This window comes from Strix uralensis, chromosome 12 (genome assembly GCF_047716275.1).
Source record: "Strix uralensis isolate ZFMK-TIS-50842 chromosome 12, bStrUra1, whole genome shotgun sequence".
Lineage (NCBI taxonomy): Eukaryota > Metazoa > Chordata > Aves > Strigiformes > Strigidae > Strix > Strix uralensis.
Window position 1 is genome coordinate 2346591 of NC_133983.1, and position 27601 is coordinate 2374191.

The window sequence follows — 27601 nt, forward strand, 5'->3', positions numbered from 1 at the left end:
GGTCCGCGGGGGTCACAGGGCCCGGCGGACCCTCCCCATGAGACGAGGCCTCCCACCCGAGGACGGCTTGGGTGGCCCAGGGACAGGCCCTGGGACAGGCGGGAGCGCTGGGTTTGTCAGGGAGGGGCCACGGGGCCCTGACGAGAAGCGACGGGCCCGGGGCGGGAAAGCCCCGCTAAGGCGGGGCAGGGTGCTCGCCTTCCCCTCCCCCGCCCCTCCACGCTCCGCCACTATCCCACAGTGCTCCGGGGCACCGCCCGCGGGGCCAGCATTGCGCGGTCCCCTTCCCTTCATTCAAATGAGCCACGGCGGGCGGCGGCGCGGGGCACGTCGGGAGTTGTAGTCCCCCGCGCCCCTCCCGGTGCACGCTCCGGCCGCCAGGCGGACTCGCTGTCCCGGCGTGCCGCGGGGCAGGGCCGCCGGGGCGGGGCGAGGCGGGGCGGGGCGGGGCGGGGAGCGCGGGCGAGAGAGGCTGAGGGGGTTCGCGCCGCGCACGGTGCCGCTGCCGCCATAGTGGGAGCCGCGGGGTGAGTGCGGGGGGGCGGGGCGGCGGGGCCCCGGCGGGGCGGCGGGAGCGGGCCCGGGCCTGGGCCTGGCCGCTGGCGCGCCGGCACATGGAGCCGCCCCACCCCGCGCTCGCCGGCCGCGGCCCCGTGCTCCGGCCCCAGCCCCGCCGCGGGGCGCCGCCGGCAGCCGCGGGCCGGGCCAGGCTGGGCGGGAGCCGGGTGGCGGGAGCCGCCCTGACCTTCCCCGTCTTTGAGGCGCCGGCAGCGCGGTCCCTGAGGGGCGGCGGCCGGGGCCCGCGTTTACCGGCTGAGGGAGCCGAGCCGCCGCCGCCGCCGGCTTTGCCCGGGGCTGTGGGGGGGATCCGGGCGCGGCTCGGCGCGGCCCCGCGGGTGGGTGGTGGTGGTAGGTTGGGGCGGGGGGAAGGCCCCCAGCCCAGCTCCTCCGGGCGGCTGGGGAAAGTAAGGGGCCTCCGGCGGGTGGCCGGCCGGTAATTGGGAGGGGAAGGTTGCTCCTCAACCTCGCGGGAGCACCGGCGTCCCCAGCCGGCTCTCGCAGGAGCGCTGTGCTGTCCCTGCCGACCGCTCCGACCTGCCCGAGGCTTTGCCGCCGCGAGGGTCTGAGGCACCGGGACTTCTCCGAAGCACCCAGCCTGGTGCCCGTCGGTGCTGTGGCCTTGCTCTGCCATGGCTTGGTGTGGCAGGGAGGAGAGGTGGAGAGGGTGAGCTCTCAGAGCTGCTAAGTATGCCTTCTGCTTCGAGGGTTTGGGATGGTCTTATTGTATGGCTGCCTTGCCAGAAGGTTGTGCGAGGACTGAAGTTAATTTGACGTGGTTGAATCACTTTGTCATGTAGAAAACGAAAGGTTCTTGCATCCTTGGAGTAAAACTAACAAAAGTGCATGTGCTCAGTGATCTGCTGTAGCCTTTTTTCCTTTGAGTTGCCAGTTTCCGGTGTGATTCTACAAGAGATGATTTTTTTTTTTCTTCCACTTCTACAGCTGTTGGGACTTTTTAGCTTTAAAACTAATCAAAACCTGCAAAAATTTACAGTAGCGAGGAGTGTATGTTGCATTTTGTTAATATGAGAAAGCTTTCTGAAGACATGAAGTCCCCAAGATGCTGTTCTTGCAATTCACACTTCTAGTCGAAGGCAGGTTGTAATAATACTTCAACTGTTCATTTGCGTTTGAAATCCATCACTTCTACTGTAAATGTGTCTTTTAGAGTTGGATTTGTAGCATACACATTGTATTGCAGTCGGACTGGAACAAAGCCCAGGGAAATGCTTGAATAGGAATCAGTTGCAGAACTGTTGCTTGAAAGTTAAATCTGATTCTTTAATCAGCCACCTTCTCCAGTTGATACTCTTGATTTCTCTTTTTCTGGGAAGAGTTGTGTTCAGGCAGCGCTTTCTGTGTTTGCGTGTGGCGACTTAAGTTTTCTTTTAGCAGCAATTAACAAAAAGGCATTTAACAGATATCTGCATAGAAGTAGAGAAATTGCTGTATGTGGTGGTGTTATCAGTGAAACACATCATCTAATTTAAAGTGCAATGATACTTTGGCTTGCTTTTGGACAGTTTAACTATTTTCCTGCTGGGGTCCTAATTATTATTTTATGTTCTTCTCTAAAAGCTTGCAAGTAATTTGGTGGACGATTTGAAAAATATTTGCTTTAACACTTGTGTTTGTTCAGTTCTTTAGAAAAATGCAAATGGTAACAACTTTCTGTGGTTCTCTCTGCTGGGATTTCTTTTGTCTCTGTCGTTAGCAATAGAGTTGTCTAGTTCATGATGGTGTAGAGTATGTTTTGTGTAGGGATTGCAATATATACTAATAGCTGGTGACATTGTAAGTACGATTTCTTTCAGTTGTTTTAAAACTCCTAGATATTGTGGCTTCACAGACAGTTTTGATACTCAGATTTGTATATGACCAGTTGGTGTGCTTACATACTGTGTTTCTGGAAGCAGGACTATTGTGTGTTGCGGGGAGGAAAAGGAACCAAAGCAGGAGGGAAAATGTGTGGTTTTGAAGTGGAAGATAGCTAGATGCTGTAGGAAAAGTTTTGGTGTTTTTTTTTTTTCCCCAGATGTTTCTTGGAAATTTGGAGCTCAACCAAAGACCTGATACCAATCACAAGGAGGTGAGGTATAACAAGCCTTGCTTACCCCAATGAAAAACTTGTGGATCATAAAGCATGTTGGAGAAAATTTTCCATATTTTTGAATGCTGCCAATCAATAATAGAGGAATGCTGTGGCTAAACCTAAAATTATGGGGTAATATAATGCAAAATAGCAATGCTGTTTTGGTCCTCTTGCATTTAGCACTGCACCAAAGCAGCTAGAGTTATGTTTTTAGGGGTGACTACCTTTGTGCTGTCTAATTCAGGGCTGTTATTTACATAACTGGCTACTTTGACAAACATACAACAGTTATTGTTTTCAAATGTGCCAAAATTCAGTTGTGAACCACAAGAAAACTTGCAAGTTCTTTCAAAAGAAAATTGCAGTTGTTGGCAGAAGTTCTATTCGGGATAAAAATGAATACTGAGTATTGCTACTGAGTTCATGAATGAATCTGGTTAAGTTTTAAGGAATGATTTGTTGAAGAACAGTTTGTAACTAAAAATATGGTGTCTTTGCTTCTGTAACTTAAAAATCAGCTCATAGTTTTCTCTTAACCTGAAACAGTTGTCATGATAGTCAAGAGACGGATAGAAATATTTTATATTCTGCTGTTTCTTGGAGATTAAATGTTTTGTTACTGTGCCTATAAGGTAAAGAAGAATGTGCTGCAGCTGTTATCCCCTCCAGTTCCCCAGGGCTGCCTCTGTTGCTTTAGAACTGATCAGTCTTGGGTTCATCCTGGGGAAGAGAAATGTAACTTCAGCCTTGTAAACTTGAATTCAGTTTTTGTGTTGCATAAAGAATACTGTGGCAAAAAATGGCAGATATGTAGCGTTGTGGCTATTGCTTAACAACAAAACATGTCTTCCTCTCCAATTATATGTAATATATGTCTGTGTATTTGAAAATCATCTCGACTGACTCTTTGTGACTGTTGGGTTGTCAGGTTGCAGACAAGATGAGCATCAAGCTGTAGCACAGTGAAAGCTTCTCCAGAGTCCTCCCCATGTGTTTTGTTTACTAGTGACCTTTTACTTGCTGACATCTGTAACCAAAAAAAAATATACTTCAGGTTGGCATAATTCCTACATTAATTTGTTTTAATGAAGTTGGAGTAGAGGAATAAAAAAACGGGAAGGGGGAAGTCAATTTATTTTTGTTATTTTTCAGAAGGAAACAGTCTGCACCTTGTCGCTCTTCCCCTTTCTCCCTGTCCATCCCTCAACTGTTCACATATCTAGACTTAATTATTTTTAGATCTGAAAGCATATTTGAAATAATGTAATTTCTTGCACAGCGCAGCCCATAGCAATTACTAGGTGAAGGTTTCTGTTGAAATCAATAATTTCTGACTGGCTTGGAGCAGTAATTTTCAGATTGTTACCCTCCATGGATCAGTCAGCTACTGTGGAGATGATAGCGAAGATACCCAAGAGAAGCACTTCTTTCTGTCAGCCTCTGAATGCCTGAATTGGCTCCTCAACTGGAAATTTCATAGGTTTTCAAACAGAGAAAGATTTGACCATTAATTGGAATTTATCAGAAAGAGGTACAGCGTGTTTAAGGAAATGACTGATGATGTATGATGTCCCTGAGTAAGTTCCAGTATTTCATCATTTCTTGTGTTAATGTGCATTAGGCCTGGCCTGGGCTTGTTTAGCATAGAGAAGAGAAGGCTTGAGCAGGGCTTAATCATAGCCTCCAATATCTGTCAGGCCATTATCAGGAAAATGGAGCCAGGCTTTTCACAGGGGTACTTAGTGGGAGGATGGGAGACAAGGGGCGTAAATTGGAACAGAAGGGATTGTGGTTGGACGTGGGAGAGCTGCCCTCTGCATGAGAACAGTCAAGCATTGCCCACAGAGGTTACGTAGTCTCCATCATCAGAGTTTTTGGGGATCAAAGTGGGTAAAGGTATGGGCAACCCGATCTGATCTCCTAACTGACCCTCCTTTGAGCTGGAGGGAGGTCCCTTACAACCTGAATTATTCGGTGATTCTGTGATAATTTGCTTAGTTTCTTTTGAAAGTGTGTGCCTTTGCTAAAGGAAGATGACCTGTTATCAAGTGATTGTTGGTATAGCTGAATAGATGATCTGTTTGAGAGGAGATTAACTGGTCCTGTGATGCTGGTTCCATTGTGTTGCTAGAATGTGTGCACAGGAGATGCTCCTATCTTTATGTTTTTTAGTGGCAGTAGAAAAGAGATTGAAGGAAAAATAGTCTAAAAACTGTTTGATGCTTTGCTGTTTTTTTTGACTGCAGTCTAAGGTGCTCACTTTTTCGTGTGAGCGATCAAAAATACATGCATGAAAGAAATTGTATGAATAACAGCTACTGAAACAAGGGAGAGCTCTTTCGTTGTCCTTATTTACTCTTGTTAATCAGTAGTGAAGGGTGCAGCAACTGATGGTGTGAATCATGTTTGCCTTGGATTCACCTGTAGCCCTGGACCAACAGCACCAGTCTGAAGGGAGCATTGGTGCTCTCTTGTTACAACGATTTTTCAAATCTTCCAGAAAACAAGTTTGAATTCAATCTTAAGAGAGTTTAACCTTGGTGCAGTGGTGTGTAGGGCCAGCTTTAATATCCAGGGAGTGTGGTTTGTTCATGCTCTTATTACTTGTGGAATAAGTGTAGTCATAACGGGATAATAGATGGCAATTTTTTTTTCTCCACTAGGGTGTTACAACGTATTAGTTTGCGGCTTTTCCTCTTTAAATTCAATGTTTTCTTTCTTAGTGTTCTGTGCATCAGAAAGTCTTTACTGAGCTTATTTGCCTGTGATGGTGGTTCGTTGATTCTTTGAATACAGCTTGCTGTTCAGATGTGGCAATCCCTGGAAGACCACCTTTGGTTTCTTTAGCAATTTATATTATACTTTACTATTGCTCATACTAGTTTTTGTTGCCTTTTTCAGAAAATGTAGGATTCTTTTAGAAGTACAGGTCTGCCATGCTTGAATTCAAAAAGACTTAATTTTTTTTATTTTGATAGCAGTAAACTTGCCTATGTCCAGGTCTGATAATGCAGTAAACATAACTGCTGGTTGAAACAATTATTTGGTCTGTCTCCATACTGCAGAGATGTGATGATAGCCCACCTGCTCCAAATGTCACTGGTGCTTACATGTTTCAGGGAAAGCGATCTGTTTATTTGTCTGTCGGCAGGTGACTCTTTCTACTTTTGCCAAGTAAAAAGTTGGCGTTTCCTCGAATTACACCTCCAAGTTGCTCCAGTGATGCCACCTGAGCAGAAGGCTGGACTTTGTGCTGCAGCATGCTGACAAGAGAATCGTCTCCAGGGAGTTTTGTGGTTTCTTGTTTGTTGAAGGAAGCAATGGGGAAAGGTTTCATACAGACCTTTCGCCAAAATGGGTCTTTTAAGGACTGTGTTCCCCTTGAGAGTTACGGGCAGTCTTGGTGTGTTCATGCTGATCTCTCATGCCCAGCGTTAGGGTTAAAGGAAGAGGGAAGAGTGTAGATAAGAGCAGCTAAGCTGTGACAGGCAATGGGAAATATTCTGTGTTTCTGGATTTTGTGGACAGAAAACCTGTTACCTGAGGCCAGTGTAACTCTAGTCTAATTCAAGATCACTCATGGCCCGTGTGAAGGCTCTCTTCTCTTCTGGTCATGCTGTGTCTCATACCATGATGTGTCTTCCTCCTTGGTGCTACTGCTTGCTGAGTCACTCATGCCAGCTTCACATGATATTGGTGCCTTCTACCATGTGCCAAAGCAGGTGATGGGAGAGTTTAATTCAGGCAGTTGTCTCCCTCCTGGACCAGCGTGGCAGGTGGCGCAGGACGCAACAAGCTGGAGGAACTTATGAGAAAGTGGGGAGAGAGGCTTTGGGGTGTAGTGTAGCCTTCGACGATTTGGCAAGGTCAAGGAGCAACGGAAGCACTGGGCAGTATAGACTGTGCAAGCTGGGCTGCTGGGATTGTGGGGCCCTGTGGAGGTCTGCTGATATTGGGGGTCTGTGACTGAGTGTCAGAAAGCCTGGGGAACTGGGAAGTTCTGCGTGGTTTAGGGTATGAATTCCCTCTCTTGTGCTGCGGGATGCTGAACACAGAAGCTTTGCTGTGTATTCAGGGATGCCGTGTACCCCATGGTGTCATGCAGCAGCGCCAGGCTAGGGGATGAACATGGGATGAAGATACTGGGGATACCATGGTACCTTGTAGGGTGAGATTTGTACGAAGCCTGGCGAAAGATGTGTAGAGGGCTGGAGTTTACACTTGAGGATGTGTCAGTGTGTGGCCTGGCGAAAGTATTGGAAAATTTGATTTAGACGTCACTGAGGGAAAGTCCCCTGTGGAGCAGCGATCCCAGTCCTGCAGTGTCAGCGTGTACCTGTTGAAGAGAGAGCTGCTGGCAGCTGTAGCTTTTGTGCACTCTGTATTGGGTTTCAGCTTGAGCACTGACTGCTGGGTGGTATTTGAGGTGGGGATAAACTCTCTAATATGAGCACATTCCAGGAAATGGAGTGGGAACTGTGAGTTAAAGTATTACACTCTGTGTTGGTAAGTCAGCTTTGCTGCTGTGCTTCTGCAAAGAAGCTGTTAATCAAATGGGCTGTGATGTTCTTAAGTGGATGTGATGAGGTAGGTTTGGTTTGAAGTGACAAAGGAAAGAAAATTAATTAGTTTAAGAAAACAGTCCCCTTTTCTGTGGGGAATTAAGGTGGAATATCTGATGATCCACTTACAGTGGTAACTTTCAGCAGGTGCCTTTAAAAGGACAGGTGTGCCACATCTTATGTGCTTTCTAGGTTATTGAAACTTCTTTTATCTGTCTTAATATTAACTGAATATTCTTGTCTCTGTAACTGAACTTTGAGTGAACCATGGATAGATTTGGCTGGATGGCTCTGAGGCACATCTGTGTCAAGAGTGTTTGACAACATCAGAACATGTGCATCCTTTCTTCCTAGCTTTGGAACGGACCTTAAAAGCCTTTTATATTACATTTAAGTCTTTAAAACAGCCTGATAGATGTATCAATACAATCTTATAGGGATTGTATCTCATTGAAAGGGACTGGGCTTGATGACACAGAAAATCATTCCTATCTTGCTCTTTAAATACGTCTCTAAGCTTCTTACATCTGTGGTGACAGGCAGAAAACATAAGACAGCATGGAGGAAAAGGTGACAAATCAGAAACTGAAAATGAAAAACCTTTCCAAGGAGAGTGTGTTCAGCAAAACCATATATGAATGGCACAGGAAAAAAGAGCAAGGCTGTAACAAAAAAAAAAATATAATTAAGTCAAGGATCATTAATTTCAGCAGCAGGGTTTTTTTGTTAGTTTGGTTCTCAATTCTGGCAAAATCAACATTATAACTGGTCAAATTAATACTGGTATTTTTAAATTTATTTAATGGTATTTTACTGGCAAAAATACAAATACGTTTTTTAGAAGGACATAGCAAGCTAGCCTACTAAATTCTAGTTTTAGAAACCATACTACTATCGGTATTTAAAATACAAATTCCTTAATTTCTTGCAGTCTGAAAGGCTTTCTCACAGTTTCAGGGTTGAACAGAAGGCACCTGGTGCTTGAGTGAGGCTGTTGTGCTCTGAGGAGCTGAAAGCCTCTGGGTGTAAATGAGGTGCAGTGCTGGCATACAGCTTGATCTTGGATTTGTATGATGGTTCAGTGAGCTGTTAAGGATGAATACACATTGTGTATGTGGGGGAAAAAAAAAATAATTTAGCAGTAGGTAACTAGCTTCAGGAGAATAAGCTGGTGTGGTTTTGCTGTTCACTACTTCATCTCATTGTTGGATGTGTGGCTGTTTATTATCGATACTGTCAACTAAATTTGCACTTGGATGTTTAGGAAGGATATCTAATAGTGATGTGAGTTCATGAGTTGAAGATGAAGCGATGATGATCCATAAAACGTGAATAGAAGTGATTTTTCACTTGGACTGATTGTTGGCTCCACCACAGCCATCCCAGACTACATACCTCTAGGTACCTGCAGGTCTGGAATGGAAACAGCAGACTTCAGAAATAAATACCAGTACTTCTGTTTTTCCAAACAAGACATGAGAGTCCTCCTTAACAGCAGGGTGGGCATCCCTCAGTAAAGTTTTCTGGGAGTCAGTGTGGTGGTTTTCTTTCGCCATAAAATCCTTTAATACAGGCTGAAGTTGTTTCATTTCTACATCTGCTCCGGGCTAGGCTGTTATGTGGCAATTGTGGATGTGCAATCAATACAACTTTTTCTCTTGTAAAGAAGTAGGTTTAAGTTATTTGGGGTGTGCATGTGTTTTGTTTTTTAAACCTGTTGTACTTGGATGGATTTTTAATTTGTGATCTCTTTTCCCAGAGGAGTGACCACATTGGGTAAAACTTCTTCAGACTGAGTCATGTATTACAAGTGTTAGTGGAGCACATGTGATGGTGACTGATGCCAGACTGTAGATCTTTTGGAGCAGTTCAAATATTAATGTGGCAACAATTCTTTGAATTTTTAGTCTATGTTAGTGTATGTAGTTGTGTGGTTTGATGTTGACAGTATTGCCTAGGTGGTTGATATTGAAATAAAGATGCTTAAAAATTGCATAGGTATGTTTCTATCTTCAGTTCATTTTTGACCTCATCCTTGAATAAAATAAATTTCTAAGGTGTACTTGAGAACTAGCATGCAGCCAGCATCAGTTGGATGTCAAAAACCACAGAGTCTGTGGCATGCTCCTGTGGTGCATTGTCACAACTAAAGCTGCTTCTGCTGAACCTCCCCTCTTTTCACAGGCTACAAAACATCCCTCTCAGCAGAGAGAGCTACCTTGCCAGCTGTCACAGTTTCTGCTCCACAGATGCCAAACGTTTTGTCCCTCAAGTAGTCTGAGTGTCTAAGCTCTAACAGTTGTTCCTGGTTTGTATTTTACTTGGGTAGTTGAATTTACCACCCTGAAAACTTGTATGCTACCTCCTATTCAGCCACTGATCTACTAAAAGATACTTTTCTGTAAGTCTGGCCAAATTTGTGTATCCTTAAAACTTCTGGCCTAGGGTTTGAAGCCATTTCAGCTCCCATTTGTATGAGTAAAGCTCAAGCAGCCAAAGGCGTAAAATATGAAAGGAGCTTTCTTCTCTGACTGTGCACAGAAAGCTAGGCCTGGTAATGCTCACTGTGGAGATCTTAGGAACAAGTTTTTTGGTTCTCTTAGGAATTTGTCAAATCTTAAACAGGTGTGTGAGTAATTGACATCTAAAGAAAGCCTGTCATGGCCTGTGTCCTAAAACAGAACTTCATGCTTTTCCAGACTCTCAGTGCAATACAGACCTGAGCCAAGGGTTCTTGGTCAGGGGTTGCAACGAGGGACTAGAGGCTGATAGATCTTGATGTTTAGCAAGTATAATTTCATTTGCTTGAAGGAAACTCAGATCTTAAAATGGGATGTAGTGGGTTTTGAGCACAGCACTGTTGTGTTTTGAATTTTAGCACAATTCTTCACTCTTTCAGAGAGATTCCAGGATTAAAAAAAAAATGAATTTGCTCTTGAAGAATTTAATGGCATGGTAAAGCAATCATCTGTACTGATTGTGCATGATAGTTTCTAGACTAGGTCTGTCTGAACTGCTGCACATGCTGTATGTTTAATCCCTCTATTTTAGAGGGACTTGTGTTCAGAAGTGTGGGATGCCTCTGAGCTTCCAGTACCTTCACTGGGAACTGCAGATTCTCACTACTGTGGAACCTCATGGTTTGTATCTTGAAATTACTACAGAGTCAAAGATAAACGTTGAGTGTACTTCAGCCTCAGTGACAGAAGAGGAAAGTAAGGTTGTGTTTAGCAAAGAGCTAACGAATTAACTCCTGTTGTGTACCACTGAAAGGACGCTCTTCCTTAGAATGGCCTGTGGATGGCGAAATACCTGAGGAGCTGAATAGATAAATCAGTTGGTATAAGCCACTTGCAGACAATCCATATTAACACATCAGCTGTTTACAGTAAATGAGATCAAGATGTAATAGCAAGTGCTTGCCAACTTTTTGAGATGGTGTGATTTTTGAAATATGTGAATATAAGGTGGTAAGACTCATTTTTGTTCTTGTTCTTTCCTTTTGTATGTAAGTTGTGACCTTGCACTGAAATAACTCGAGCAGTCACCAAATGCTTTAATAAGAAATCAAACCATTTGGTATCTGAGATTTTTATTTATAAAAAAGTCTAGGATACAGAGGTGAGACTTGTCCTACTTCTTCCAAAGAAAAATTCTTGCCAGCTGAGAAAATCTGTGTTTACTGATGCTTGATACTCAAGCCAAGTGTTACACTTCTTTATGTGATCTTTCTGATGATTTTTTGTTTGTTTGTTTTACAGTCACTGGCTTTAGGTGAGGATTCAGAATGGGAGACAAGCCTATCTGGGAGCAGATTGGGTCCAGCTTCGTACAACATTACTACCAGCTTTTTGATGCAGACAGGACTCAGTTAGGAGCAATATATGTAAGTATCTACAAAAAGGGGGCTGGGGCTTTGTCCCGTTATCTGTCTAGGTTTCCTTATTTTGATGTGTGGGAATACACAGGGTGAGATAGTGGGTTTTATCCTGACTGCAGAATGTCAGTGCAGTCACACTCAACTTTTATTTATTGCATTTCTTTTACAATTCACATCTACTTTGAGCTTTGTGTGCCTTATTTATAGGCAGACGTGTAAAACCCCCAGCTGACTGTAGACAGTGGCTTGTAGTGGAGGCGACTGATGACGATCCTGTGATTGTCTGTAAAAGCAAATATGCTAGCCTTAGTTTGCCATTCATTTACAGGCATGGATTTGTTTGGATCCCTCTTGAAGGGGGATATGATTTAAGTCTACTCTGTTTAGCAGTCCTTCCAGGTGTTTCTTGGATCTCATGATGTATTAATTTTCAGAACATTAAAATAGATTTAAAGTTTTGAACCCAGTTTAAATATTTAGAATTTGTTAAATCTAAATTCAGTTTAAATTTCTTCAAAGGTTTTTGCTCCTTATTTGGGGCAAAGTAGATTTGGTTTCTAAAATTAAAGGCTAACAAACCAAAGAAACATCAGCTTTTAGTTTTGGGGGAAGATTCCCTCAGAACACACAAAGTGCTCTGCGTGTGGAATTGATTACTGGTGGTGAGGAATGCTGCTGGGTGGCCGAGGCGTTTGTTTCAGCAAGACGCTCGAGTCTTACATATGCTTCTAGCAGCATACCCCGTTTTTCTGACCTGTTTTTCATCTGCTGGATGAGTTGTATGAAGTTTCACGAAGCTCCCGAGGATTGAAATTGTTGGACGAGGACCATCTGACACCCCTTATGCCTCAGCAGTGTCCACCAGCATTTGCTCTTTGGATTGTTGTGTATTTGCTGTCTGCTAGATTGTTGCCTTATTTTGGCTAAGAAAATGTGTACAGAGAGCCTATAATGCAAGGAAAACAAGGAGCCTGTGTTCAGTCCACAACTCTAAATATGAAGGCACTTAGCATCTTCTGTCATGTTATTACCAAAACACATTCAATCCTCAGAAGACTGGTGGTAAGTACAGGCTAATTTAAATTCCTGGAAATGTGGCCTTCCACACAATGAACTCCTGGGCTTTTTCTACCCTTAGGGTCTTTCTGCCTTTCATCATGCAATGGAGATACCTATGCAAATGTAGTCAGGAGAGCTGTTATGCAGGACACCACCAGTACAGGTCACCGATGTGTGTCTGTTTTGTGGAGTTCCTAAACTATGGAGGATGGGACCCTGTTTTGTGTGGCTAAAATGCACCAAGGTCACAACTTGTCTAACTTGGAAGGAGGTTCTGCAGAAATGCGCTTTTACTGATGAGCTTTTTGCCTTCAGAGACACTGTGGGAGCAAATAAATTCTATAGCATGCGGGAACGCAGCAGGGAGCTCTTGGATTTGTTTTGCATTCCTGTATGGCTACTTCCACTGCAAGGTTCAGTTTTCTCCTTTAGTGGTGTGATCCAAGTCAGTTCAGCTTTTGTCACCTATTCCAGGCAGGGGTCTGGGCCAGTCACTTTTGCTGTGAATTGCTTAAGTGAGTTAGAATACTAAGTCAAAGACTTCTTTTACAGTTAACCCCCTGTAGTTGTTTTGCAGGAAGATGCTGTAGCTGCTGCTTTCCTCTGCTTTGGGTGTGTGGCTACTTATAATTAAATATTTTCTTATCTTTATGCTGTTTTCTCATCTGTAGGGCTTTTAGGATAGAGGAGGGGTTGCTTTTCATTCTTGAAGCAGTTGCTCCCAGATCGCTGATGCAGCAAGTGGTTATGGAGGTAACCTATAGCAGAGTCAGGTGGACACTAATCGTGTACAGTGTGAAGTTGTAGTGTTTCGGGAAGAGCATATTTCCTTACCAACTTAATTTGTACTTTGCTGCTCTTTGAAACATCAGGAAGATCCTGCACCACTGTGCTCACCTGCTGATTGCTGAAGTGGATTCAGTAAGGCAGGTTCTGTGTCCCCTCTGCCGTTGTGGCTTTCCATATTTGAAGGCTGTAATTGGAATGCTTGAGAGGATAGTCTCATTCCCTGTACCATCACCTGGCTTCTCAAGTTGTCAACGTCATGGGTTGATGTCATGTAAGATGCAAGTGGTGTCAGCCAGAGAACTTGCTGTGTGACTTTAGATTACACAGTCTAAGTATTTCCTCCTAAGAAGTACATGTCCGAACTCGAGACTGTATTCAGGGGCTCTTCATACTGCTTTTGGTTGAGTCTGCGCCCCTGAAATGATTCGTGCTGTTGCCCCTGGTCCCTTTCTTTGTTCTTTTGGCTCTTGTTGCACTGTATAGTTTGTTCTGATGATACATGGAGGACCAGAAGCTTTTTTAAAGTGGCTGTGGCAGTTCTGCAGGTTCAGCACAGCATGTGTGGCTGAAAGAAGTGGCTTTTTGATGTGGTGTGGGTCAAAAACAGGGCCTGGAAAATCTACCAAAGAGCATGCAAATGGAGTTTGGAATCTGCTGTTTTCTGCTGAGACATTCAGAGCTTCAGTGAGAGTTGAAGACTAGATGGGAAAGAGCTGGGAATCGTGTTCCTGGAGGTATTTAAACTCAAAAAGGTGGAAGTGAATAGCCATCTGTGATAAGATGTACGAGAAGAGCTATTGTGTATTAGGGTGATGGTGCTGAAGATGGAAGCAGGCAGACTTTGAGCTCAGTGGAAACCAATTTAAATGGTCTATTTGCCAAGGTTTAAAACTGGATTTGGGCAGGCAGGGCTATGTCAACAGTAGGATATTGTGACTGATTTAAACAGTATCCTAAGCTGAATAGAAAGGTTTTTGCCTGTTGCTGTTGCACATGACACAGCATGCTCAGAATGCCCTCCCTCAGGTACTGGAAGTGTTTGTAGGCTGAAGCACCTCAATCACTTCATGCCACACAGGGCAGTCTGTTAGAAAACCTTTAGAGGCACATCCTGCTTTTCTGGGTGTAAGATCTGCAAATCAGTAACGGAGAGTTAAAAAAAACCCTGGTGATGCAACTCGTTTTGTCAGATTTCTTCATATTTTTTGCCTCTCTACAGTCTTGACTTTGTGTCTGTAGGATTATTTTTTTTGTATCCTTTATTTTCTTCTGAAAGCTAACTTTGATCCAAAGGTGGGAACTTTCTTTTGCTGGTAGAATCATGATAAAGAAATTCAGTCTGCTTAATTTCTCATTGATTATTCCAAACTATTTCAGTTGCTCTTTGTGGTTTCTTTGCATCTCCCTTTGGGGCAGTTTGCAAAGAGCTGGATTCTAAGGATATATGCCAAGTAAACAAAGTGCCTTACCAGGATTGCTTACAGGTTACCTAAGCAGGTTGATGATTTTTTTTTTCTTTTGCTCCCAGATTGATGCGTCATGCCTTACGTGGGAAGGACAGCAGTTCCAGGGCAAAGCAGCTATTGTTGAAAAACTCTCTGTAAGTCTGTAATCCTTACTGAATGTTTGGGGAAACAGTTCTGAAGATTATAAATTAATAAATTCTGAAAATTTAGGTTAGACATCAGCAGTTTAAAACTCTTGAATATGGGATTTGTGCTTCCAACTTTTGGTCTTCAAAAAATGTTACTTGTGATTTAGTTCTGTGTAGTGGGGTGTTCCATTGGTGGCTCTAATGGTGGCATGTTAATTGACTCCATTAGTTTGCAAGGTTATTTTGTGACTGCAATTGCATTTGACATTATTGATTTTTTTTTTTAAAAAGTATAGTTCAGAAGCTGACCGTGTGATCTAGAGGAATGAAAGGTGGTTTTTGTTCTTTTAAAGCATGCCAAGGAAGTAGCAATTACAAACCTGTTATTTGATCTGCTTGTGATAGAGGCTAAAGATGTTATTGCAAGAAACAATTTGTTTTCTGATACATAAATTGCAAATAAATTCTGTAGTGGGGAACCTGACTTATGCTGCATTTGTCAGCTGTTCAGATATGAGCAGTTATGCTTCAGGACTTCAAAACCAGTTTCCTCATCAGCAAGTGAGAGGAAAGCATTTCTTACTGTATAGAGACTGAAATGCCGTGTTCATTTAGTTAAACTTGGAGAAGTTTTATCTTTTTGAGTAAATTCATGATTCTGTTATAAAACTGAGTGTACTTATAACCTGTCATGAGACTATAAAGTTTGTTTCTCTTGCAAGACACGTGGAGGGCATGCTTTAGGTCCTCGGATGTTCTGCTCAGAGCATGGTATATCAGGCAGATACACCATTTTTATTACCCGTTGAGATCTTTAACTTGGATGCTTGTCTTGTTGCACAGCTACTGCTCTTGTGTTTTGGAATCACTGCTTTCATCCAGGACATCTTTAACGGTGAAGGCTGAGGTTTGCCCTTGGATCTGTGTTTTAGGTGTCTGCATTGCCTTTGAGAAGGCCACGCACCTCAGAAATAGCACAGCCTGCAATGGCTTGCTTCTAGACGAGGAGATACTCAAGCTCCAGAGTTGCCTGTTTGTGTACTCGGTGTTCTTTAGACTTCTGGGCTAGCAGCCATTTAGATACCCAACCAGCTAAGCATTTGCTTGGCCACAGTGTCTCAGACTGCCTTGGATCTGGCCCAGTGCAGATCGGCCCTGTTCCCACTCATCTTTACCTTGCCTGTCTGTGGTACCAGTTGGACTTTCTGGATTCATGTGCCTGCTGCAGAGTCTTGCTTGGTGAGTGAAGGCATGCTACTTTGCCTCAGGGAGACTTTTTCTGACTTGTACCCATCTGCTTAAAGTAAGGAAGAAAGGCAGTAAAATTACTCCATGCCCTTCCACTGCCATGGCTCATTATGGGGCTGTATCAACTTACTGTGACCCTAATATCTTTCAGCATACCTGTCAGCACAGAGCTACTGTTCACTGTTTCTACTTAATGTGCTCACCTACTCTGTGCTTCTGGAGCGTCTTAGTCAGCTGAGCAGATCACTGAAAGTTTAACGCAGAGATTCTTTTGCACTTCTGCAGTCTTGTGTTCTTCAGTGCCCAGCTGATTAGTCAATGCAAGCACCATGAGGCAGGATTTTCTTTTAGAGCAAGTTCTCTGCTGTGTAACAAGGCTATGGCACCTTTTCAATGTCCTCTGTCAGACGAGGCTAACACAGTAGGGCAGGGTTGTGAAGACATTGCTTTGTCAGCACTGGTGCACCTGTATGTTGTTACAGAGTGGGAGTTGACACTTGTTCCTTCTGCCTTAATTGGTGCTGGACTTAGGAGTTGTTTCAAATAGAGTGCCTGCCCTAATCAGGAGGCAACTGATTTACATTGAGCATCTGAGATAATCCCGTTGTTCTGCAAACTTCCTGGACCAAGGAGAAAGCTGGGACAGGTAGCTTTGTGCTGCCAGGAGTGAGTTTAAGCTACTTTACTTTATTCTTGCAGAATTTCTCTTACCTGACTTCAAGGAGGTTTCCATGGTTTTGGTAGTGAAAGCCCAGATGAGTTTTACTGTCAGAGTACACTAAAAGCCTTGGTGGTTGTGTGGCTTCTCACTTGTTAGTCACTTTTACTGTACTCTTCATATCAAGAAATGCTTCTCTCAAGTACAGATGGATGACTACAAGCAACCATCCTTTTGAGGTGGCTTCTGTCTATCCTAAACATCAGTGATTTTTCCTATCAGCTGACCCTACTCTTTCCAGTGGGATTTCCCCCACTGCATCCCATGAGTAGCTCACTCACCTGGTCAACCTTTGGGGCCCTTTTCTCTGAAGGGGACAGTCAGGTACTTGAAACAGTCCCTGTCTTACCCAGCCCTGTCTTTGTTTCCGTGTCACCATTTTGCAGAGCTCTTGACTCTGAAGCCTTTCCTTCCTGCCTGTCTTCTCTCCTCAGTCTCACCTCTCACTGGCATCTTGTCACACCGAAAGCTGGGTTCTGGATACAACCACATTCATTCCCCTTCATCCCTCTGCCTTTTCAAGAGACTCTTCTTGCAGGACTTGTTCAGCAAGAAGCTGTTGTGCTGAGGTGAGACCAGACTTCATAGTATTCTTTTGTGCAGTGTCGCAGCCGATGTTTGTGCAGGCACATTGCACATTCAAGTTTGGGATGGTGACCCTGGAAAACACTCTGCTGGTAGTTCAGGAAAGACTGCTCTGGATTTTTTTTTTTGTTACTGTCTATTCCATATTACAAACCAGTTGGCACACTTTGCACTTTATAGTAGGTCGGCATTGTTCTCCCAGCCAAGAGGAAGCGCTGCAGGCTTTATTAAAGAGTGTTCTTGAGTACTGTCCCTCTGATTTGAGGGCTGTTCTGTACGGTTTCTTTGCTTCCCCAGGTTTCTGTGTTCTCTATCATCTAAGGATTCCTGGTATTCTTTCTAGAGCTTTATGATTGTAGAGCCAAGACTGTACTTCCCATCCTTGACGGTAGGACTCAGGTCTCCTGGGCTTCTAGGAAGTCTTTCAGGCTCCTTCCACTAGAGTGAAATGCAGAACTTGTCAAAGTACCTGTTTGGGTCTGCCTCAACCTGTTAACAAATCAGGGAAATGAAGCAAAGGCATCAAAGTACAACCTGAGGTTTAAAAGACCACATGCTGCTGTCCTGTGCAGTACATGGACTCTGGGTATCAGCCATGTGGTCACTCAGAGCTCCATCTGTGCTGAGCTGCCACTTGTGAAGCATCTGGCATTAATGCAGCTTTTGATAGAACAGTGCCAAAATTGCATTTGTGTGGCCAGACTCTGAGATCCCCCCTGATTCGAGGGTGATATTTGATGTTCACCACTTGGAGTTGTCCGTGATTACAATGTGAATGTGGTCAAAGTTGAAAGAGGGGAATTACTCCCCCATGTCTGCTGTTTCTCCAGGTGTGTTCCTCACACACCTAACTCCAGACATACTTGCACCTGCTACATGAGCGTAGAAGGCTGCTTCTTTTCAATATGCGTGCTTTTGATCTCCTTCTCCTCCTTCTTTTCCGCATCTCTGGCCTGGTACATGGCAAAGATGGTGCCTGTTGCTGCGTTGGTTCCCTTCAGGTGCCTGTTCAGGTGCCTCAAGGAAAGAAAAAAGGGGAAAGATGGATATGTGGATTTCAAGTCCTGAACAGTGGTTCTTGGTCAGCCATCTTTCCTTTGTATTCATAGACATTTTAACAAAGGAACAAATTTGGAGTTGTTGGAGAACAAGTTTGGAGAACAATCTTTTAACACTGTTCAGAGCAGAGAAGCTTTGTGCCTTCATTGTAGGAACTTTCAGCTTGTAGATGAACTGAAGCGTAATTAGACTAGGTAGAGGTACTGCTCAATGTATACAGTGATGTTGTTACGTGTCTCTGTGCTTGAAAAACACAACTGTTCTGCTCAAGCCAGCCTGAGTTGCAACAGCTTTCCATGCAGTATTACCAAAATAGTCTTAACACTTCATAACGTTAGATTTGCTCAATCTTTGTTTTGTAAGTTAAATAATGCAATGACTGTACACTGCCTTATTTTACTTTCTTTTCATTGTAGAGCCTCCCTTTCCAAAAAATACAACACAGCATCACAGCACAAGATCACCAACCTACACCTGACAGCTGTATACTCAGTATGGTAGTGGGACAGCTTAAGGTAAACCCTTTCCATTACAGGTTAATAAATGCTTATGTCTTAGATTTTTGCAGGATTCTAAATCATCTGATATCATAAAACATTAAAATGCCCTCTTGGGTGGGGACGGAGCACTGGTAAGCTTGCATTGGGATGTCATCCTTCTGCTGTTCAAGACTGTCAAGAAACTGCTCATCCCTTCAGATAATTAGCACTAGGTAAAATACCTGTAATTTGACAGTCATATGTTCCTGCCAAGCAAAGCACTATGGTTTTTACTGTGCATACAAATATCATAGGGGCTTTAGAAGCATCGATACTTCTCTTCCTCGGTTGCACTTAAAAGCATCATTACAGTGTTCTTGGGCAACGTAAGTGCATCTTATGTGCTCTTTGATGTAACATAAGCATCAAGCTGTGATTTAGCAGGCTTTTTTTGTTAGCTGACGACCCTTCAGTAAGACCATGTTTCTCCTTTGCTGTCACGGGACACAAGAATACAGTCCTGGTGTTAATGCAGTCCAGCACCTCTATAGTCAAAACTATTTCAGCAATGGGAGTATTGCCTCTGAACTCAAAAACTGTTGAAACAGCTCCTTCTTATGAAGAGATCAAGTTATTTTTCAGGCTGTAGTATGATTACATTGCTGTTTAAGTTACACTACTGAACTGTGTAAACTTAGGCAGTCTCTTGTTCTTTTGAGGAAATGTTGCATCTAAATATGCCAGGGCCACAGACTTGTAAATTAGTGAGACTACTTATTAATGAAAGAAGTTGTCCTGGAATCTGCAAAAAATATCCTGTATATAAAGTCAGCTGTAGGCCCAACTTGCTCACAGTGGGCAGTCTTTATTTAACTGTGAAATTAACATAGCAATAGTTATAATTATCAGAGTTAGTTTTGTCAAGGTTTGGTCCAGCTAGGTCAAGTCATGACTCTCAAGCCATCCAGCCTTTAGAGTTACTTGAACCCAGTTTCTTTTAAAATAGCTGTTCCGGTTTCCTTTTCCTGTTAACTCTGAATGTGGCACCACTGGTATCAAAACATTCAAACTTCCACTGACTGTCCTGTTAACTAAGCAAACATAGGACTCCAAATTTGAATCTGCTTGCTTAGCTATTCCCCTTAATTGTTCTGGGCTGGCCAGTTGAGAAAAGCAGTTCCCAGTGTTTTGCATCCACTTCTAAGCCTAACATTGATAGCTCTGGCTCTCATTAAAGTTGCTCCTGCTTCCTAGCTGCAAGTTGGATTCCAGCTTTTTTGTTGCTCAGTCCCACCTGCACACACTCTGTTGAGGAAAGGCAGCTGCACGTGGCCACGGAAAGCACTGAATTGCAGGACAAGTATGAAGTCAGACATGCTGCTCTCATCTGTCTTACTCTTGGGTGTACTCAAAACTCAGTGATGTGACCAAGACTTTTTGACTCAGTGTCTTGGGCCAGTCACACCTCCACCCAGTTTTGCACAGTTTTTGAGGTTATTGCATAATCATCAAGCAAATCACAGCTTGCAGCAGTGGTTGTGTGCAAGATACCAAGTTCTTAAAGATTCAGTAAAGCTTTTGGGTTTTCTCATCCTTTACTATGGTCGTTAGGGTTGTAGATGCAGTCCAGGAGCTTTTTATGAATACCATGGCTAGAAGTAGTATTTCTTACAGTGCTGTTTTTATCCTCTGAATAATTTCAGTGTGCTGAAATCCCTGGATAATTTAGGGATCATGTGATAGTGCATCTGGGTACTTGGAAAGAACATACTGGATTAAAGTATGCCTGTATTAATGATCAAATCCAACTTGTTTGTGAATTTTTAGTAGGAGGGGCAATGTTTTTCCATGCTACACGTGTATGTGTCTCCAACCTTAGCTTTAAAAAAATCACTTTTTAATGCCTGGGAATGCTGTTCCTCACTGAAGAAGCATCTCGAAAGTCAAAGTCAGCTTAGAATTTGACTTCTTGCTTCTGCCTTGTGTGATACTTAACACAGGTGGACAGATGAAATAATCGGTTACAGTCTGTAGCGTGACACGTGTAGTAACCATTTCTGCCAGTACATGAACCTGGTTGACATATGTAGAGAATACTTTTTCTCATGTTAATACATACGTGTTGACAGCCATTTTAATGTGGCTCAGTGCTGTTCTCGATACAATACAGTAACTGAGAACAACTGGGTTCAGTCAGTGCGTTGTAACAAGTGGCTCATCTAGAGCTCCAGTTGAACGGGGTACACTTTCACACACATCTGGAGTGGCATACTTTGTTTTATATAAAGGTTGTCACCTTAATGGCGTGGCTGTTCTGCACAGCTCACATCTGTTGGTCTTGAAGAAAACTGTAGAGGAATTTGTACAAGGAAGGGCACTTTCAAGACCATCAGTAGCAGGGTTTGAAGGGAAAAGCCATGCTTCCTGCTTATTATTCAGTTATCCTTTTCATGGGACTGTGAGCCAAATTCTTCACAGCCCAGTACAATTAATGCGTATGCTTTTGAGTCCTCAGTGTGTGTTGTTTTATGTAATGAAGGAGCATGCGTAATGCTTTTAATAGAGTAATTCAACAAAATAATGCTAAAATACCTGTAACATGCCCTAAGTCATTCTTGGCACAGTATTTAAATAGATTTTCTGAGGCCTTAGTTACTTGAACTGCTACTGCCTAAAGTTCAGTGGAAACTCATTCTTAAGCGAGCTGGGCACATCTTGTATTTCTTCCTTAAACCATTATATTTTGATCTTTATTTTGGGGAAAAAAACCAAACGGAAGCAGAAAAATCTTCTATTCTCCCCGTGTATGCTGTGGAGTGAACTGCTACCAAGTTGTCTCAAAGCTTCAGCTCTCTTCTTAACTGTACAAGAATAGTTCTGAAGAAATAATGGGGCCAAGGACTATTACTGTCAAACTCTATTTCCTTTACCAGAGTATTATGCCTTAAGTAAACCTGCAGGTTTGGGTTGTTTTAAGCCTTTGGCCTCCCCTGCTGGAGGCGGATTTACCTGGGATCAGTAGAAATCATTACTGCCCTGTGACAAGGGCAGGATGTGTATCTGCCTCTGTGCTGTTCCAGTCTACAGCCCAGCATGCAAATACCAATATGAGCTGTAAATAAAAGCAATAACATCTTTTGCAGCAGAATAATCACAACAGCTTCTTGGAGAAGATGTTGGAGAATAATAGAGCACATAAGTAGGGTGAATGTCACTAGTGAGGCTCTAACTCACTGGCAGAAGGAGTACAGTAATTGCTTTCACTGAAAAGCGTATTTACAAGTAAACATATGAAAGATCCTCTTTAATGGAAGTTGGGATAGGTAGTAATATTTTTTTATCATTTGTGGAGGTATAATAAATAGACCTCCGCTTATTCTATTAGCATTTTTTATTGCTATTCATTGTCTGGGTGCATGCTTGCTTGCTTCAACTAGGAAGAGTAAGCACCAGTTTAAGCCTTTAGGAGTGAGTTTCATTTGGTGTGATGCTACTTTGCCAATGTTCATCCAAAATGTCACCCAGTATTTTCAGTGTGCTTCACCTAGTAACGTATTTCTCCTGTCATGCTCAGGCAGATGATGACCAGGTTCTAGGCTTCCACCAAACCTTTTTGTTGAAAAGTTTTCAAGGTGCCTGGGTGTGCACCAATGAAGTCTTCAGGCTAGCCCTCCACAACGTCTAACCCTCTGCCTTACCTCTCTTCCATGCAGTCCTCGCTGTCCTGGTTGAGTAAGGAGTGCTCTCTTCTCGCTCTTCTGGTGCTTGAGCTCTGCTGAGAAGCATGGCTGTAGCGTGTGCGGTTCTTGGAGCAATGTGGCAGATCTGTGGCTCTCCCTGAGACAGTGTGAATTTTGAAGTGATTGTTGCAGAATTAATCGTGAATAACTAATTGTAATGTGGTGTTTTCTAGTCTTAAAAGGGAAAGGGAATTTGCAATTGAAATCACTGGATTTTTTTGTAATGCATGCTGAACACTGAAAGCATTGCTTAAAGCCTGTTAAATGAGGCTCAGCATCTGAAAGAACCTGTTACCTTAAGTAATTAGCTTTTCCTTTGAAATAAGGATAGCTGCCAGCCTGCAGTTCAGTCAACAGTTGCTGTGGGGTGCTGCTGGTGAAAGAGTAAAACTGTCTCTGACCAGACGAGAGGAGAAGAGTTGTGGTTTTCTACTAAGTTTTGCAGCTAAACTTGTGTTGTATCTAATAAGCTGCCATGACCCATGGTTCTGTGAGCTGAGGAGTTGAGCCTCCACGTGAGAAGGGATGTAGAAAAACTGGGAGAGGTCAAAAAACTGCCAAGTTTGCCAGTGGTCGAGAGCTTATTGAGTTGTAAGAGGAGGTGGATGAGGACCATCTGCCTGAAATGTAGGTGGAAAATCATTGAGTACTTCCAACAACCTGAAAGCAAACTCTTCTTGGTGGAGCTAGACAGTGTAACAAGGGACAGTGGTTGTAAACCATAACTTGGGGTGTTCAGATTGGACCCAAGGTTGTGTTTTTGGGTTGTTTTTGGTTTTCCCCTCTCCTCCTACCAGAAGGTTGAAACCCTGGGAAATGTTGCCGGGAAACATTGTAAAACCTTCATTCTTGGAGGCTTGGAAGACCACAAAACTGTGGCTGGTTCAGTGCTGCTGGTAGTCCTGCTATGAGCATGAGGCTGGACTGGAAACCAGAGGATCCTTCCAATCTGATTCTGTGACTTTTAAAAAAAATTTTTAACTCAAGGATGTCATGAAACTGAGGATGTCATTTGAACTGCATAAAGGAAAGCTTTGTACGAAAAATAAAGCCCCTGTGTTTCAAGCCTGGGCTCACATCTGAAATGCAAATTTTCAGTTGGACGTAGCTGAATTTGGAGTGGAAAGTAAAGAGTTTCAGTGACGTCATCTGGGCTGTGACGAAGATCCAAAATAAAATGGGATAGGATTAGTCTGTGCCTTCTAGAGCATCCCAAGTCACTCAACTGTGGGTCTTTACTCCATGTTAATAGGATATACTCAGAATTTTGGGAACGGACTATAAATTACTTTGCCTTAAATGTAGGATTTTCCTTGTTTTTCAAGTGTACTGCTCCTCTATCACGTGAAGACGTAACATGAAACGAATAAAAGCAAGCAATAATGTGTGACTTCATTGTGGGAATTTGCCATCTGTACAACTGCAAGTGTTTGGGGAAGATTTCCTTTTCTTTTAAGCTTTTTTTCATGTGTCCAGTCCTGAATTGTGTAAGAAAGGAGGAAATACTCGTCAAGCCAAGGCACTAAGAGCTGCAGTGCAGCTAGGCTTATCAGAAATTGAGGAAACCTACACTAAAACTAGGCTGGTGGTGATATCTCTTTTTCTCCAGAAGCCTATTTTTAAAGTGTACTCATGTCAGTAATGACATGCCTCAAATTTGGTGTGAAAACTACTTATGCAACTTGTAATAGATGCTTCAGTGACCTAAAGAGACCATAGGGCAACTGAGAGTATACTAAATGCTTATTAATAGTTGTGATTAGAAGTGGATTCAAACTGAAATTATTCTGCCTGGCTGGTTTAAGCCATTAGAAAGGAGCTGACATAAATATGAATTCATTCCAACTTGGTCAAAAGGGATAGCATTAATAAGATGCTTTACAAAGTCATACGTCAAACTTTAATGTGCAGCGCTCTGATGCTACTCGGTTTTCTTTAAGATTCCTTCATGTCTGGGAACCTGCAACTACCAACCTATACTAGGATGTAAGTGTTGTGTTTGAATCACAGAATCGTCTAGGTTGGAAAAGACCTTGAAGATCATCCAGTCCAGCCATTAGCCTAACATTGACAGTCCTCAACTCCACCAGATCCCTCAGCGCTGGGTCAACCCGACTCTTCAACCCCTCCAGGGATGGGGACTCCACCACCTCCCTGGGCAGCCCATTCCAATGCCCAACAACCTGTTCTGTGAAGAAATGTTTCCTAATATCCAGTCTGAACCTTCCCTGGTGCAACTTGAGGCCATTCCCTCTTGTCCTGGCACTGGTTCCTTGGCTCAAGAGACTCATCCCCCCTCTCTGCACCCTCCTTTCAGGGAGTTGTAGAGGGCCATGAGGTCTCCCCTCAGCCTCCTCTTCTCCAGACTAAACCCCCCCAGTTCCCTCAGCCGCTCCCCATCAGACCTGTGCTCCAGACCCTGCACCAGCTTCGTTGCCCTTTGATACCTAGGGAAAGCTAGAAAAGGCACAAATCCCTGGGTTTTGGTGCACAGGCCACCACTTCAGCATGGATATGCAAGCATCTTTTCTGGGCAGATGTAATAATGATAATACTTCCCTTGAAATAATTGGCATGACTGCTGTCATATGTGCTAATGAACTAGATGGACGGCTGGTCTAATCCAGCATAATTACTGGATAGTTCACACGATACTGATTATTATGGTGCCTCTGCCTAATGCCAAAGGAGGTGTATACTGATGTTACAGAAAGCTGCCCAGTTCATCAGCCTGTTGAACAGTGACTTTATTGGCACTTGCCTTGCTTGAAAATTTTTATTACATTCGTCTACTGAACACTTGGACTTGTTCATACTTCTGGCCTTACTTCTTGCCACCTTAATTTCTGGCTGTAGTAAGTTTCCTCATTCGCTTTGTCCTTCATGGCTTTATAGTAATTTGATATCTTGTCCATTCTCCCCACCCTGATCACATTTTTTTTCTTTTGCAAGCTAGAGTGTCATACTCAATTTACTATTTTCAGTAGGAAGCTGTCTTGTAGCTGGCTCCTATTTCTTGCCCTTCTCTGTCCTTTCCCTATTCTACGATTTTTTGATAAAAAAATTAATAAGAAGTGCATGCAGGATTTAATATGTGACTGTTCTCTGTGCATTTATGCAGTTGCTTACTTGTGGGTTTTGGTTCTCTGTTCCTTTCCTAATAACTGCTAACACTCTGCTTGCCTTGAGCTCTGAGCTGGTTTAAAAAAAAAAAAAATTGCCTGTCATGATTTTGGTATCACTTTCCTGAGAGGCCATAGCTAACCTAGGGCCCTTTTTGGGTTTTTTCTCTGTGAATTAGTATATGCTTTCTGAAACTACACTTCATCCACGCCATTTTCTTTCCTAGGCAGTTGTCACTGTGAAATCCTTGCGGTGGGTTTGGAGTTGAATGCTGCTTTACATGCACTTGATCCTACCAGTGCTCTGGCAGACTTGCTGTTTTGTGATATAACTCATGTCCTTAGCAAGTTGCTCCTCAAAGCTGACTTGTTTCACAGTCAATTTATCACTTACATGAATATTAAAGATTTTTTGTTTGTTTATTTTGTAGTCCGCTTTGCTCTTCAACCTTTTCATTTGCTCTTCTTGGTGGACAGCAGCAGAGCGTTGCAAATAAATGTTCAGCACTTTGACAGCCTTTTTCATGTGCTGCTCTGGCTGCTGCTTTTCAATGCTTTTTTTATGCATTTCCCCCCTTTTCTGAAGCTGAATTGTTGTGTGCTGAAAGAATAGAGCTTAAAATCCTCCAAAAATGCTGAATTAAATACGCTGTGATCAGTATCAGAAGATTGGTTTGTAGCTTGGTCCTGTGTGCTGTTCAGATTAAATCCTGTCGTGTGATTTCCAGCTGACTTGGGAATCATTTATCTTATTTTGAGGCTTTAATTCCTGCATGATGTCTCTGAGGAGACTAGTAAATGTTAGGTGGGAGAACTAGTCTCCCTCTAATACTATTTTCTACTTTTGTAGTAATATAGTAACTATAGTGCAGGCACTATAGTAGTACACCTAGCTGAATTGTCAGAGACAGGAGTTGAGGCACTGCTGCAAAGATTCTCTGTGCTTAGAACATCTTGTCACAGCTACAGCAAATACTTTGCTCCCTTTGAGCTGTTCCTGAACAGTGGAAGTGGCAAGTCCTACATTGCTGGGCAGCTGTACCTGCTCTGGGAAGACTTTCAAAAGTCCAGATCATTATTCAAAAGTCCAGATTATTCAGGCAATATTGTCGATACCGACTTCTACAGAAACTCCCTTCTGTCATCAATCCAAAGTACAGCAGCTAAAAACTAATTTTGAAACATGTTGTTTTATGCTTGGTTCCTGGGCAAGGCCCAGAGAAAATTTGTTATTAAACACTGAGGTGGGTGTGCTCTTACCAGTGGTGTAAAGCTTCTGGAATGAGATGTCTGCAAGTCTTCCAGAAAACCCCAACTTCGGATGCCGCTGCAGGATTTCTGTGTTATTGGGCCCTAGGTGTTTGTCTGCAAAGCACCTTGGAACAGAACCTCTGGGTGTATTAGTGTCTCTTGAGGTACTATGCATTTTACAGCATGTGACATCACTGTTAACATTGGCTTTTAAGTTGTCTTATTGTGAGTTTTGGAATACGTTTCTCAAAAATAGCTTTTTGAACTTTTTTTTTTTCCTCTCTTTCTACAGGCTGATGAAGATCCTATCATGGGATTCCACCAGATATTTCTATTAAAGAACATCAATGATGCCTGGGTTTGCACCAATGACATGTTCAGGCTAGCATTGCACAACTTTGGCTGAGCTGGCAACCCCGAGGCACCCATGCTTTTTTTTTTTTTTCTTCTCTCCTCTTACTGGTATTATTCACACTCACGGAACATTCCAAATATCATACACAAACCTGCAGCACTGCAGAGCGTGAGCGAGCAAGACCTGTGACCTGCCCTTCTGCTGAGTTTACATTGTCACTAGATGAGTTTCTTGTGCATGATGTTTGGAAGTTAGACTTAGCTGCATTTGACAAGAGAAATTTGTGTTGTACCAGCATGCCTCGGAAAGAATTTATACTGCAAAAGGTTGTTGTTTATGTACTGACAAGATGCTCTATAACCCAAAGAAATGAAAGAACAGCAGCCTGTACAGCCCAGATATTGATTTGTTCAGATGTTTCAATGCTACGTTACACAATAAACCCATGAGATTTTCTTAACAGTTTAAATTGTTTTCATGAGTTGGATATGGAGTATATGATATCAC

General features: G+C 43.1%; 1 protein-coding gene across 3 annotated transcripts; it reads left to right on the forward strand.

Moving 5' to 3' along the window:
* The first annotated feature begins 446 nt into the window (after positions 1 to 446).
* On the forward strand, positions 447 to 27563 carry NUTF2 (nuclear transport factor 2). Of its 3 annotated transcripts, none has more exons than XM_074881637.1 (6): positions 470 to 527; positions 2597 to 2650; positions 10977 to 11101; positions 14472 to 14543; positions 18564 to 18662; positions 27032 to 27563. In XM_074881637.1, exons 3-6 carry the CDS (start codon positions 11003 to 11005, stop codon positions 27143 to 27145), a joined length of 384 nt encoding a protein of 127 aa, XP_074737738.1. In that variant the 5' UTR covers positions 470 to 527; positions 2597 to 2650; positions 10977 to 11002; the 3' UTR covers positions 27146 to 27563. The 3 variants fall into 3 exon arrangements, with proteins under 3 accessions (XP_074737737.1, XP_074737738.1, XP_074737740.1); XM_074881639.1 differs by lacking the exon at positions 470 to 527 and adding an exon at positions 1297 to 1655; XM_074881636.1 differs by lacking the exon at positions 2597 to 2650 and having other exon boundaries at positions 447 to 527.
* Positions 27564 to 27601: the final 38 nt, after the last annotated feature.